Source organism: Chrysochloris asiatica, unplaced genomic scaffold (assembly GCF_000296735.1).
Source record: "Chrysochloris asiatica unplaced genomic scaffold, ChrAsi1.0 scaffold00023, whole genome shotgun sequence".
In the NCBI taxonomy this organism is placed as follows: domain Eukaryota; kingdom Metazoa; phylum Chordata; class Mammalia; order Afrosoricida; family Chrysochloridae; genus Chrysochloris; species Chrysochloris asiatica.
In genome coordinates this window covers 18,784,127-18,798,713 of record NW_006408541.1, presented here as the reverse complement: position 1 = coordinate 18,798,713, position 14,587 = coordinate 18,784,127, and the positions used below count along the sequence as shown (strand labels likewise).

Here is a 14,587-nt window from a genome sequence, read left to right as displayed (position 1 = left end):
TACTTTTAACTGATGGTATATGGAGGGGATTATAATCAATGTAATGAAACAAGGTATATGAATGGTTGAATGTGAAACTGATGATGTGCCCTGTAAATTTTTACTCAATCCACGATAAAAACCTTAAATTTAAAAAAATAAAAAGACACTTGGCACAGAATGGCTAGCTAGCTAGTTCAGTAATGGAACAGAATATTACCTGGTTCTGTGTTATGTCTAATTGTTGGAGCCATATGTCATTCCAGCTCACCCTCAAATTCTACAAACATGGTATTCTCCAGCAATTGAACCTTACTGATGATGTGTCCAAAGCCAGGGAGTCCCACAATATTTTCCTTTGATTGACATGGCTTTCATGGGCTAACTTTTGGAGGTAGAATGCCAGGCCTTTCTTCCTAGTCTTTTTCAACCTGGAAGTGCTACTGAATCCTTCCACCATGGTGACCCTGCTGGTATTTGAAACACCAAAGCCATACCTTCCAGTAGCACGGCAACACACAAGTCACCACCGTCTGACACACTGACCAGTGGGTGGTAGGACACAGAGTAAGTGCTCTATAATTGTTAGCTGCTTCTGGATTTGTTATTTATTAATTATGGAGTCCTGGTGTGGCACTGTAGGAGAAGCACTGGACTGCTAACCACAAGGTCTGTGGTTCAAACCTACCAGCCACTCCTCAGAAACCCTATGCAGGGTTGCTATGGGTCGACACCAACTCCATGGTACTTAACAACAACAATACTGAGTAGGAATGCAGTCTGACAGAATCCTGGTTACACTCTTCTCAGCTCTGGGATCTTGAGCAAGTAGGCCACTATCTCAGAGGCTTGACTTCATTACTAAATGGGACTGGCAATGCCCATCTTTCTCAGGAAGATAGGATAGCTGAATGGAATGAGGGCACAGGCACCCACTAAAGGCTAATAATCAGTATCTGGAGTAGTCAGGCTCTTATTACGATAACCCTGTGTAGCAAACAACCTCCACATCTCAGAAGCTTCTGCCCACAAACATTTACTTCTCTCTCCCGGGACAACCCAGTGGCTCTCTGGGAAGGCTGTTCTCATGGTAGAGGGTGGGAGCTCTGGTACCTCACCTTGAAACTGACACACTGTCACTTCCACCCACATTCCATTAGCTGAGCAAGTCTTATGGCCAAGCCCCAGGTGACTAGGGTAGGGTACACACCCTCCTCACAGGGAAGCATGGTGAAGGTGGGGAGGGAATAGGCAACTGTGGGCACAGAACACAGCCTGCCCTACCCACTTGCTCAAGCACCATTGCCCCAAGTGTGGTGGGGCCAGTTGAAATGATCTCTCAGCACATCACAAAGTCCTAACTCTTGGAGGAAGACAATTATTGAAGAAGCTTAGAGAGTATTGTCTTGATGAGGAATTAATTTCTCCCTCTGCTGCAGTGATGGGGAACTTTTTTTCTGACAAGGGCCATTTGGATATTTATAACATAATTTGTGGGCCATATAAAATTATCAATTTAAAAATTAATGTGGTATATTTAGTCAAACCTTTAATAAATTCACCTATAATGTGATAGCTGGAAATATACTTGCCTTGGCAGGGCCAGATCAAATGATTTCACAAGCCTTATATGACTCCTGCTCTACTGCACTAGGGAGAAAGTTCAGTTTAGAGATCCAGGTCTTTCACTCCACTTTAACCTTTGCAAGTGTTCATTTTGTGGGTCCCTGGGTGGTGCAAACAGCCACCATGCATGGCTGCTAACTGAAAGGCTACCCAGAGGTGTTTCGGAAGAAAAGCCTGGTGATCTGTGGAAAACCTGAAAATCCTATGAAACACGGTTCTACTTGTGACACACAGAGGTTGCCGTGAGTCGGCATTGACTTGACAGCAACTTTTGTTTTTACATGTTCATTTCATTTTTTAAAAACTTTTTATTTTATTGTGAATTGAGTGAAGGTTTACAGAGAAGATCATCAGTTTTACATTCAACAAATCTCCTTTACTTTGCTACATTACAATGACAGCAATCCCTTCCATATACCATCCGTTCACAGCATTTACATCTATTCACTTTAACTACTGCATTCCTCCCTGTGTCTCCTGCTACCTTCATCTTTCCTCTAACCTCCCTCTTATATATTTCCTGCCCTGTGACCCATGTTAACATGTGTGACCCATGTTAACATGTGAAGAATTTTCCCTTCCTCCTCCCCCTTGTAATCATCATAGATTGTTTCTTTTATCAAGAAAACGTTTTCTTAACTTTGTACAACATTGGTCTCATACAATATTTGTCCTTTTGTGATTGACTAATGTCATTCAGCATAAGGTCCTCCAGGTTTATCCATGTTGTGAAGTGTTTCCCAGATTCATCACCATTTTTGAATGTTGCATAGTATTCCATTGTGTGTATGTACCAAAATCTGTTTAACCATTCTTCTGTTGATGGGCATTTAGGCTGTCTCCATCTTTTGTTTTGTTTTGTTTTAACCAGAATATATTATCAGCAGACATAACTTCCACTCTGTAAAGTGTCACGTCAGGCAGTGGGTCAAGTCTTTTAAAGTGCTGGTGTATTCCTACCATACAGTTTGAGGAGAGACCGTAAGGAAACACAAGCCCCAATACTCCTAGAACCTGTTAGGTGGGGGTCCTGATGGTGGTGATGCTCACTAATAGCCAAAAAGTTGTCACCAAAGAACCTACACTCAGACCATAAGGGAAAACCAGTAAACATTTAATTAACTTCCATGTTGCTTCAAGTCACCAGGACACAGGCTTCCACAACATCCTTAATCTTCTCAGCTCTTCTGCTGAAGAATTTGTTTTGGGAGCTTTCCCTTCCCTTTCCCTTCCCCAGAACTTTGTAGTAACCCTATCGCACCACATCAATGATGGGAGCAGCCCCAGTCTTATTTTTGGCAGCGTTTACCCTTGTCTGCTCACTGGCCAAGGTCCACAATTTATCAAGGTTGACAGTTGGGCAGAAACTCTGGTTCCTCTTCAAGTGATAATGCCTTGTATCTACTTCCCAAAATAACCTGGATGATGTTTGTTGAAGTTGATCCTATGATGATGCAAGCCGCCAGCATTACCCGGCCTCCAGGGGGCTTCCGGTGCTTGCCAACACGGTCATGGCAGTGGCTCACATGGCCTCTTAAGTTTCCGGGTCTTCCACAGTCTGGATGGCATGTCGGCTGTCAAGACGAACAAAAGAGGTGTCTCCATCTGTTTTATGTGTTTCTTGTAGACAGCATACCAAAGGATCCTGTTTTCTTATCCGTTCTGTTCTCTGTGTGTCATGCTGGTACCTTTAATCCATTTACAGTCAATGTAATTGTCTATAGATATGAATCATTTTCTGTCACTTTGTTGTGTGTGTTGTGTTGTGTGTGTGTGTGTGTGGTGCTGCTTTCTTTGTTCCCCATAATTTTCTGTTCTGGGTTCATTTTGTTTGTGGGTTTCCTTTTCCTTTTCATTTCAGATGTGTTAATGTTGATTGAATCTTTCCAATTTTTCCTTTTTAAATTTTGATGTGTAGGTGTATTATTTTTCTTTAAGGTTGCCCTGTAACTTGTTATCGCCCCCCCCCCCCCCCCCCCGTTTAAAACAGTCTGTTTTTGTCTTGAAGTCTACTTGACTTCCTTGCCATTTAGAAGTTCTATATTTACACTATTCCCTCTGTTTCTTTGTAGTTGACTTCATTATAAACTGATATCTCTTGTTCCCTACTTTCAGTCTTGTAGGTTTGTTTTACTAAAAATAATAGTATATCAGGATTGAGTTCTGGGTGTTGCTGTCATGTATGGTAATCTCAAGTTGTTGTCTGCTCTTGTTCGTTCAATCTAAAGATATATGTTCATTTCTTGAAACAGAGACGGAATGCAAGACTTCAGATTGATAACCTTCATGGGTAGCAGTATCTAGCTAGAATCTATTAACCTTATTTAATCAGGCATTTAATGGATATGCTTTATGGAACTTGCACACATTTCTTTTTTCAGTTTCATTGTATTTGTGGTGAGTGGCTTTTACTGTGTCACATATAGTAGTGATATCAAGTTTTTGTTTGGAATAAATTGATTTGTATACAAAAGTAAGTGCATTTAAAGAAACACATCAGATGTATAATCATATAGGTAGAGCAGAAAATATCCTGATGGTGTTTTGTAAGCTTGGCAAAAATTGTCAAAGGGGGTATGTAAGTGGACTGGTGTCTAAAAATCCCAGAGAGAACATACTTCCCAGGGGGTTGGGCTGCCTGAAGGAGTGGACAGAGATTCATAAAGGGGGGCTGTCTGGACTGGGCCTTGGAGGTCCAGGAGAAAATTGGGAGGGGCAGAGGGGCCAAGCATGTAAGGTGGGAAAGAACATCATGGTCAGAGAGTTGAGAAAGAACCAACGAATGGTGGCTGTGGGTCAGAAGCTCTGGTGGCAGCAGCCCAGGGTGCTCGGGCGGTGGACTGAGAGGAGTCCCTTTGTGGTCAGCCTATGGAGAGCCTTGGCACTCAGAGGGAGGAACACAGGGAAGTTGTGAGGGAAGTGGCATCAGGTGAGTGTTTGATTAGATGGTTGCAGCTTCTGCTGACAGAGATGGTGCTAAACTTCAGGGTCCCAGGCACTCCACGGTCATCTGTTCCTGACAACACCACCGTGAGATTGAGAGCTGTGGGTCCTGGGCCAGAATTAGCCTGAGGAAGACAGAAGGATGAGGTTAACACATCTGGGTTTAGGTTTAATTTCCCATCAAGACAGGACTCTATAACCGTCTTCAGATGGCAAACTAAACCCCAGAGCAGTTTAGGGGGTGGTGAAGGTCACACAGCAAGAAGTGAACCAAGACACCTCAGCTCCTCTGTCATCCTAACAGAATTGTCCCATGTCAGCCCCCTTCCCCTAACTTCTGGGGAGGCTTCCTGTTGAGTTTGTTCACTTCCTTACCTCTGGCAGGGTCTCGACAGTCCCGGCCGCAGGCCCCAGGGCAGCAGCGCTTTTGGCCCTTGCAGTCAGAGTCTTTGTGGCACAGGTGCTGGATTGCACTCAAGCAGCGCAGGTGATTCTCGGGGCAGCTGCCCTGCTTCACTGCAACACAGGAGTCTGGGTGAGCCAAGCCCTGCCCGTGCCCTCCGGCCCTGGGACGTGGGGGTCAGCACAGTGGAGGGGGGCACTTACCCGAGACCCTGGGGAGGCACTTGCGGAAGCAAGCATGATAGCAGCACTTCATGTGGAAGGGACACTGGCTGTCATCTACACACTGGTCGGGCACTGAGAGCAGGCAGGGCTCATCGTCTGGCGGGCAGCCCCCCGATTTCTCTATAAGAAAACCCCATCATCTGGTAGCTGCAGGCGCCTCAGCATTACCTCATATGCCCCGACCGGGGAATCACAAATCTGAATTTGCCACCCCTTAACCCTTGCTTACGGTTACGAATCGGCTGTGAACCGCAAGGTCAGCAGTTCAAAACTACCAGCTGTTCCGTGGGAGAAAGAGGAGGCTTTCTGCTCCTGAAAGATTTACAGCCTCAGAAACCCTGTACAGGGTTGCTGTGAGTTGGAACTGACTCCACGGCACATAACCACCACCACCACCATCTCTTGCTTACAGAACCCTAGTGGCACTGGAGGATCACCACTGGACTGCTGACTGCAAGGTTGGCAGTTCAACTCCACCAGCTGCTCCTCTGGAGAAAGAGATTTTCTCCTCCCTAAAGAGGTATACCTCTTTAGGGAGGAGAAACCCTACTTGGGTTTCTACGAGTCAGGATTGACTCTATGGTAATGGGTTTGGTTTGGTTTGAATTTCTTTCTTGCTTGTCCTTTGGCAAGTCTCTTGACTAGCCTAAGCCTCAGTGTTCTGTCTGTGCAATGGGAAGCTGAACACCTGCCCCAGGGCTTGGCACTCTTTCTGCTTCCAGGCTCCTAACCTGCCTCATTTTCCAGGGAGCAGCTGGTGAGTTTGAAACACTGCCCATTGTACCACTAGGGCTCCTTGGTTATACGTTGCTATTGTTAAGGAATTGACTCGATGGCATTTAACAACAAATAGCAACATTGTGGCTAAGTGCTGTGGAGTTGGTTCCGACTCTTAGTGACCCTCAGTTATTATAGATGTATAATACAGGTACAGTTATGAACTGGCACGTACACACATAATCTAATATAAAAATATACTGTCATACTTATATGACATTAGAGGCATTAGAGGCACAATCATTAAGTTCTTCGTTGCAAACAAAAGTCAGCACTTGGAACTCACCAGGCACTCCTTGAGAAAGACATGGCAGTCTGCTCCCATAAAGATTAGCAGGAAAACCCAATGGGGCAATTCTACTATATCACACGGGGTCAATGTGAATCGAAATGGACTTGATGGTACCAAACAACAGCAGCATACAGGCTTAACACACATGAATAGAGATTCATACACACTGAGACATACTCAGTCATGTATCAAAACGTGTGTTAGCAGAGAGATGTATATACACATATTCACAAATACACAAACATATACACAGAACTATGCAGATACAGGTACATTCACCAATATCATATAAATATATATATGGCACTGCAGGAGATGTACTAGACTGGTAACTACAAGATTAGTGGTTCGAACCCACCAGCTGCTCCTTGGAAACCCTGTACAAGGTCACTGTGATTTGGAACCAATTTGATGGTACTTAACAACAGCATCTGGTAGCATAGTGGTTACGAATCGGGCTGCGAACCTTAAGGTCAGCGGTTCGAAACTACCAGCTGCTCCGCGGGAGAAAGATGACGCTTTCTACTCCTGTAAAGATTTACACCCTCGGAAACCCTGTACAGGGTCGCTATGGGTCAGAACTGACTCGACGGCACTTAACAACAAAAACAACAATAAGGAGCTCTGGTAGCTTAGTGGTTACGAATCGGGCTGTGAACCTTAAGGTCAGCGGTTTGAAACTACCAGTCGCTCTGCGGGAGAAAGATGAGGCTTTTTACTCCCGTAAGGATTTACACCCTCGGAAACCCTGTACAGGGTCACTATGGGTCGGAACCGACTCGACGGCACTTAACAACAACAACAAAGCGTAGCGGTTACGAATCGGGCTGTGAACCTTAGGGTCAGCGGTTCGAAACTACCAGCTACTCTGCGGGAGAAAGAAGAGGCTTTCTACTCCCGTGAAGATTTACACCCTCGGAAACCCTGTACAGGGTCGCTATGGGTCGGAACTGACTCAACGACACTTAACAACAACAACAACAGTATCAGGGGCTATCACAGCTTCTTTATGTCATCTAGACATTTGTGGGAGGAGACTTATCTAAAGAGGTAGCTATGGACTTCTGGTGTGGCATTGTAGCGTAAGTATAGGACTGCAAGTTCGTTTGAACCGAAGGTCAGTGGTTCAAACTCACGAGTCACTCCTCTGAAACCCTATGTTGGATTGCAATGAGTCGGAACCAACTTGACAGCACTTAATAGCATGCTTTCACAGACAACAAGCCGAGACTTTCCTCATCTTGATCTTGCTGCCTTCTTCCTTAGAGCCCCTCGTGGCAGGGGAATCTGGGAAGGCTGAGGATGGGGTTACTTGCTGGAGATATATAAGTGTCAGACAGATATATAGTACATCACACTTTAGAGGTTCTGAGGTAGCCTACCCAGTACCCTGCAAATGGTCCACTTATGCAGCACTAACTGTGTGCCAGGCCTTTGGAGTTCTCATAGTCACTCAATTCCATGACCCTGTAGAGTTTACAAGACCGTTCAAGTCTTTACAGGAGCAGACAGTCTCATCTTTCTCCCTCGGAGTGTGCAGCTGGTGAGTTTGAGTTGGCAACTTTACATTTAGCATCCCAATGCTTAACCCATGGCACCACCAGAGCACCTTGTTATTATTCAAGACATTCATTTTCCAGGAGTGAGTTGGGGAAGCTAATCATCCCGGTTCCAAAGAACTGCACTCAGATGCCACCTTTGATACCAGCTCAGTCAGTCTTTGGTCTTGGGTGAGTCATTGGTTTGCCCACTGTGCCTTTATTTCTTCTGCTAAATGTGGATGAAAATAGTCCCAACATCACCTCATTGCAGCGAGGAGTGTTGATGGCGCAAGAATCACAATTGGCCCTGGGCATGCACCGGAAGTTTACCCTTCTCTCCCTTCCTCAGTCCAGGGTTCTCTGAGCATCCCCCTCCCCTGCCTCTGAGGAAGCTTCTTTCAGTTTGGCTACTGGGGAAGGGAGGATGCAGGACCCTGTGGAGGAGGGAGATATGCCCCCATTCCTGTTCCCTTTCCCCAAGGCAGAGCCAAGGCTGTTTGTGTCCCAGCACTAGGAGGGCATGGTAGAATGCAGTCACACTTCAGCTTCGCCTCCCTCACCTGTCAGCAGCCCAGCCCTAGGAAGACAGATCCTTCTCTCACCCTTACCTCAATTCTCCAGTGCCTTCCACAGATTGAACTGAGTGGGGAGGGGCAGAGAAAGCCCACCCTCACAGAAAGTGTCATCACCCTGCCTTGTGGACCTAGACAGACACGCCTCCATGGATACAACCACAAAACAGCATGCACCCACAGCCCCCAGGGATAGACAGGCTCACAGCTTAAACATACATGTGTGTACGTATTCCTTACTCTCCGTGTGCTGACAAGATTGGCACAGACCAGCAGGCACAGAGACACACATCGACACAGAGAAGTGCATGCACGTGTGCGCACACACACACACACTCTTTGAAGATAGGCAGGCACAGACAAACCCTGTGGAAGTGGCAGAAAGATGCATCCACATACCAACACAGGTGAGCAGCCTGATATATGGACACAAATGAAGACACAAGCTGCTGGAACACAGAGAAAGCAGACATACCTATTCCCACAGACGTGCACACAAACACACACAGACTGCATTACCTGTCTGCCCCTGGACCCCTACTCTCCCCAGAGAACAGAAACCACTGGCCTCTGGAACAGAGTTACCAGAGATGACTTCATAGTCTGTTCATAGGATTTCATTTTCAACTCACTTCCTTTTCTTCCCATCTTCTGACCCAGTGCTGGAAGCTTCCCCAGGTTCCCAGAGAATATCCCAGCCACCTTATCCTCACTCACCTCCCTTCCTTCGGCCTGAAGCAGTAGGCAGCTGGCTCCACAAAGCTAGGAGGGCCACCAGGAGGAGGAGGCTCTGGACCTTCATGTTTCTCTCGTGAGTACCTGGTAAGGTCAGGGGCCCAAGGGGCCTCAGATTAACACCTGCAGCCCCAGGGAAGTTAGAGCAGCTGAGTCAGGGGAGGAAGGAGACAGGGTGGGCAGAATGGCATGCTTCTGCTTCATCCTGGCCCCACCCCTTCCCAAAGGCTTTAATGCTAAGGGGGCGGCTTGTGCAAGAGCCAGTGGCAGGGAGGGGCTGGTCCTGGTCCAGAGATCCAGTCCTTCCTGTATCACTGACTTGAGCTATGATATTGGGCAAGGTTTGTCTCTCATTGGGACTTAGTTTACCTCATCTGCTTAAAGGGTAAGGATGGTTGAATCAAAAATGCTCTCTCTTCTGGCTTTTTGGAATCTTGAGTCCCAGGGTAGCACAAACAATTGGAATCTACTTCAAGACAAAGTATGATTATTATTTTAAAAGAATGTTTGTAGGGCCTTGAAGCCTTAGCAGTGGCACAGGCAGGTTTGGGATGACAAGGAGGGATCTGGGAAGGGAGACAGCTGGGGATTTTTGGGCTCCCTGATGGAGCAGGCTGGCCTGGGCTGGTCCTGGTGGGGTGGCTGCTGACACTATCTGGGTTTTGTGGGACTCAGGTTTTGGTTAGACTGAGACCTCTGGTCATAGCAGATATAGGTGGCGGCTGGGCCTCTTTCCGTGGCCCTAAGGAATACTGAATAAAAATCATCATCTCAAGCAGGGACCCCACATTGGATTTCATATCTGTGATGTTGGTTTCTAAATTTGGGCTTGGTGTGGGAGGTAGGCGGAAATGGGTAAGGGGCCCCAACAGAAGAATAGTGCTGTATCGGGATGGGAGGGGATCAAGTCTGTTTCCTCTGCCCTCTCCTTTGAAGAATGAGGAAACCGAGGGCCAGAGATGGGAGGGTACTAGTACTTGAGTAAACTATGACTTCCACCATGACCTTCCCATCATTCCCGTCCAGTTTCTGAGACCTAGAAGTAGGACCCTGAGAAAGGAAGGTGGCATTCCTGTCCAGGACAGCCTTTCTTTCTTTGTTCAGGAAGGTTCTTTCTTTGTTTAACTTGAATTCCTCATGCATTCTGAGCCCTCAGGAAAAGATTGGCCCTGTCTTCTGTGATCTCATAGTGCTTTTGGAATTCTGTGCCTCATCCCCACCCCCCACCCCCAACCACTTGGAGACAAATTATTATTATTATTATTTTTTTGCCTGATAAATCTTTATTTCAACTTGAGCTAGAGTGATCAGTCTTCTACACTTAAGGATCTTCCTTACCCAACCAATCCAAAAGAGCCAAACAAAATGATTGTTGTTGTTGTTAAGTGCCATCGAGTCGGGACCGACCCATAGCGACCCTGTACAGGGTTTCCAAGGGTGTAAATCTTTACGGGAGTAGAAAGCCTCATCTTTCTCCCGCGGAGCGGCTGGTAGTTTTGAACCGCTGACCTTAAGGTTCGCAGCCCGATTCGTAACCACTACGCTACCAGAGCAAAATGATTAGTAAAGAAAAATGTAGGAATCAGCATATACTTTTCTTTTGTGTATTTTACATATAAGGTTTAAAAAGTGTTTTAAGTTTGTACTTGCTAATAGGAAAACCTTATCTGAATAAATACCCTAATGGCAAATGAGTGAAAACGTCTCAGCTGCATTGGGGCTGCAGGGAATGTGGTCTCAGAGCACCCCAGCTTTCTTGACAAGAAGGTTGGAGGTACATTGGTTTGTATTATTGTGACATCCACTGAGTGCTTGAGGTTGCTTTTCCTTCAGTAAGGGCTTTGTCAGAAGACATTTAGGCTTGGCCTCCAAATTTGGCTGACAATTTACTGATGAGATTCATGACCTTAGGGTTACTCTGATACTTGGACATATTTGCCGGGTTCTGAGCCTCATCCTGGAAGGGCACCATAACTTCTGGATCCTGCATGGCTGCAAGAACCTCTGGATCACTAAGAATCTCATTGAGCCCAGGCATGCCACCTGCCATTCCAAGCATGCCCCCAGGAAAATTACCAGGCATTCCCCCAGGAAAGCCATCTGGAACAGAGTCGTGCTGAGCTCCGGATTGTCCTCTGGCTCCTTCCTCCCTCTGTACTCTTTCATGTTCTTCCCGAGCCTTCTTAACCCTTTCTATTCTTTCTTTGATCTCTCACTCTTCACGTTTTTGCTCATACTTTCTCATATGTTCTGTAATTTTCTGGACCCTCGGTTGAAACTTTTTCAGCACTGTACTAGCATCTTTGTCATAGTCTACTTTACAAGCAAGAGCAAGGTCATGTGCTGCTTCTTCCCAATGGCCCAGAAGTCTGTGTGCTTTGCCTTGCTGAATTCAGGCTGAGCTGAATCAGGATTAATTTAAATGGCTTGGTCACAGTCTCGGATGACAGGATTTGGCTTCTGTAATTTGATGAAGACACTGGCTCTCTTGGCATACAGAATGGCCAATCGAGCATTCAATTTGATGGCATCTGTGAACAAGTCTATGGCTTTCTGTAGTTCACCATCATTGAGGGCATCAATGGCAACCACTTTCTTATCATTTGCCTGATCCATCATCTCTTCAGTTATCTCTACAGTTTCAGCCATTTCTTGAGGGGCATCTGTGTCTGGTTCAGTCACACCTTCAGTGTCAATTTCTAGATCACGTTCTTCACTTGATGGTTCATCTGCCTTTATGCTTTCTTCTGGCTTCTTATTATGTTTTTTCTTCCTTGATATTCTCTTCTGATTTTGCTTTCTGAGTTATTGTTGTTAAGTACCGTGGACTCAGTTCCGAATCATAGTGACCCTGTACAGGGTTTCCAAGGCTGTAAATCTTTACAGGAACAGAAAGCCTTATCTTTCTCCCACAGAACAGCTGGTAGTTTCGAACTGCTGACCTTGAGGCAAGCAGCCCAATTCGTAACCACTACACTACCAGAGCTCCTTGCTTTTGGAGTAGCAGGTGGTATTTTACCACCCATGCTCTCTACTCATTCCCTCAGAAAGTGCATTTCCTCAGTGTGCAGGACGCTTGGGTCCTGTTTACACAGTTTCACGAAGACCTGCAGCTTGCTCACTTTGCAGGGGACCATGGTCTGCAGGGGGCGGGAGGCAGAGGGGGCGGGTGGAAGACTGGTGCCCAATTCCAGGCCCAGGCGCTAGCTCAGTGTGACCATGTAGAAGGGCAAATTATTATTATTTTTTTAAAAATGTTTTATTATGAATTATATGGTAGCTTACATGAGAGAACTTTAGTTTTATATTCATTCCATTGTATATCATCTCATTGCCATGGTTCCAATCCCCTCCCTGCATCATCAACCAACCAAAGGGTATATCCTAGAAACCTGCCCCCTACACTTCCCTCTACACCCCACCCCCCATCCCCACCCCCCAATTTTCGGCCCACAGTCCCTTTCCCTCTCTGGATCCAAAGTCCACGTCATTGTCTCTGTCTCCATCTCCATCTCAGGCATCTCTGTTTCTCTGGGTAGGGTCCCGCTCTCGGCTCTTCTCCGTTGATGGTCCCAGATAGCTCCGCTCCTAGCCTGTAGAATTAATCACTCCCTTCCTTGTTCCAAAACGTCTGCCTTTGCATTTCCAACCCTCATAATCCGTCCTGATAAGCATTATTCACTACAGTATCGCGAGTTACCCATCTGTATTTCCTTTCATCCACTCCACCCAAACATTGAATAGTTCCTACTAGAGATTCTGCCTTCCGCCATGCTCCCTAGCACTAGGTTCCCCCTTGAAAGCTTGTAAGCCAGTCACTTCTTGCCTTTGTAGTCCCCCGCTCCCCATTTGAGTATCCAATGTCCAAGTTGCCCATCTCTGTCCACTCTGTGTGTGCAGGGGGTGGGAATGATTCTTGCTGTAAGGATTTGTTCCTTCTTTTGAGTTGCTGCTCCATAGGTATAGGTCAAGTTCATCAGATTGTATCAGCTCTCTCTCTCTCTCTTTTTTTTTTTCTCTCCTCTTCTTTCTTCTCCTGGCTGAGCTCCGATCCTCCAGTCATCTGGTCCAGGTCACATGGGTATCATCTGCAAGTGTGGATGCTCCTGTGCACATGCCTTCTCTTCCCGTTGGCCGGTAGCTCCACTCTCCTCTGGAGTCCTCCGCGGCCACGCCACTGACTCTGGGTCTCCTCACACTGCTTGCCGTCCAGTGTCGGGGACTGGCCTCGACATAGTTGTGTTGTTCACGAGTGTTTGGTTCATGAGGAGGAGAGATCTGGCGGCGAAAGGGATAGCAAAAGAATACACAGAAAGACAAAAATAGGGAGACAAAGAGACACCCCAAAACCAGGGTGGGTGCATTACTGGCATCTGGCAGGTCAAGCGTGGTGAACATATTAGCCAGGAGGGCGGTAACATCCCGCATGGTATACATCTTAGCTAAGCGGGCAGTACGCACCCCTTACTAGCTAGTCAGTAACACATGCCTAGTCAGCCGCACAGCACGTTATCCAATCTGTACTGCACACTTTCACCGCCTGCCTGTAATGCACGCCTGGGCCAGCCTGCGCCTCTATTTTATTTAGGGGAGGAGCTTCACACCAAGCTGGGAGGGACTAAGACAAGGTACAGCTAACATCAGTAATTTTCCAGACATTCAGGTAACTTTGCATCGAGCTTCGCTGGTTCGAATCCCAGGTCCGCAACTTGATTTCTCAGGTTCAGTTAACATATCTATAGCCCTTGAGCTCAGTTGGGGGAAGGTGAAAGGGAAGGACAAAAAGCTTGGGAGGAGTCCCGCTGTTTTGGCTTCCTGAGCCAGGTTTTCAGGAACCTGGCTGAATAGCCTGCACCTGGGATAGGTTTAGGGAGGATGTCCTTTTGTCTATAGAACAAAGAACTGGGAAGTAGCTAAGCTATTTTTAGTTAATCCTTTGGAGAAAGGTTTAACCTTGAAACCTTTATAGTCTTGGCTTAAGGAAAATATTACATTTATCATGGATACTAAGGGCTCATGTTTGGAATTAAAAAAAAAAATAACTGAACACTAAGATGAAAAACAATTTGCTATGACTGCCCGGTGGCCAGAATCTGTTCCTTAGAGCCTGTGGCCTGTATTGTCTGCAACACTCGGACCCAGTTGGCCTCAAACTTTTGACCAGCTTTACATGGTCTGCAACAATCCAGGTCCCCAACTGGGTCCACAGAAGTCCACTGAACATTGTAGGGCTTAGCTTGCCGCTTCATTGCTGCTTTTACCCCATTGGTGATGTGTGTGGTCACCAATTAGAGTGTGCATTTACATTGAGTCTTAGTCTTGGAAGGGGGTTTGCGTTGAGAGGACCTGGCCACTTGCCTTGATGTTTTCTAGGGAAGTGATTTGTTTGTTCTTATAGTAACAGTCCATTTGCCTCCATTTTTCCTGCAGGTTTTTCTTTCAAGAGGTATCTTTTATTCTTCTAGCCGCTCCAGGCTGGTCTGCTCATCCTTTCA

The 14,587-nt window shown here is 46.4% G+C and overlaps 1 protein-coding gene and 2 pseudogenes across 1 annotated transcript; all 3 read right to left on the bottom strand.

Moving 5' to 3' along the window:
- The window catches only part of LOC102815523, a 19,788-nt pseudogene extending 16,614 nt beyond the window's left edge, over positions 1-3,174 (bottom strand).
- Positions 3,175-4,668: 1,494 nt separating this feature from the next.
- On the bottom strand, positions 4,669-9,159 carry WFDC5 (WAP four-disulfide core domain 5). The gene is made up of 4 exons (XM_006839345.1): positions 9,075-9,159; positions 5,155-5,295; positions 4,924-5,064; positions 4,669-4,673 (listed from the first exon to the last, which is right to left on the bottom strand). The coding sequence occupies exons 1-4, from the start codon at positions 9,157-9,159 to the stop codon at positions 4,669-4,671; spliced, it is 372 nt and encodes a 123-aa protein (XP_006839408.1).
- A 1,788-nt stretch (positions 9,160-10,947) lies between these two features.
- Positions 10,948-12,229, bottom strand: LOC102840785 (annotated as a pseudogene).
- Between the last annotated feature and the right edge of the window lie 2,358 nt (positions 12,230-14,587).

Coding starts and splice junctions, on each gene's coding strand:
- WFDC5 (XM_006839345.1), bottom strand. CDS start 9,159: ATGAAGGTCCAGAGCCTCCTCCTCCTGGTGGCCCTCCTAGCTTTGTGG. Junction 5,296..9,074: donor TTCAGGCCGAAGGAAGGGAG/GTGAGTGAGGAT, acceptor GTTTTCTTATAG/AGAAATCGGGGGGCTGCCCG. Junction 5,065..5,154: donor GTGCCTCCCCAGGGTCTCGG/GTAAGTGCCCCC, acceptor CCTGTGTTGCAG/TGAAGCAGGGCAGCTGCCCC.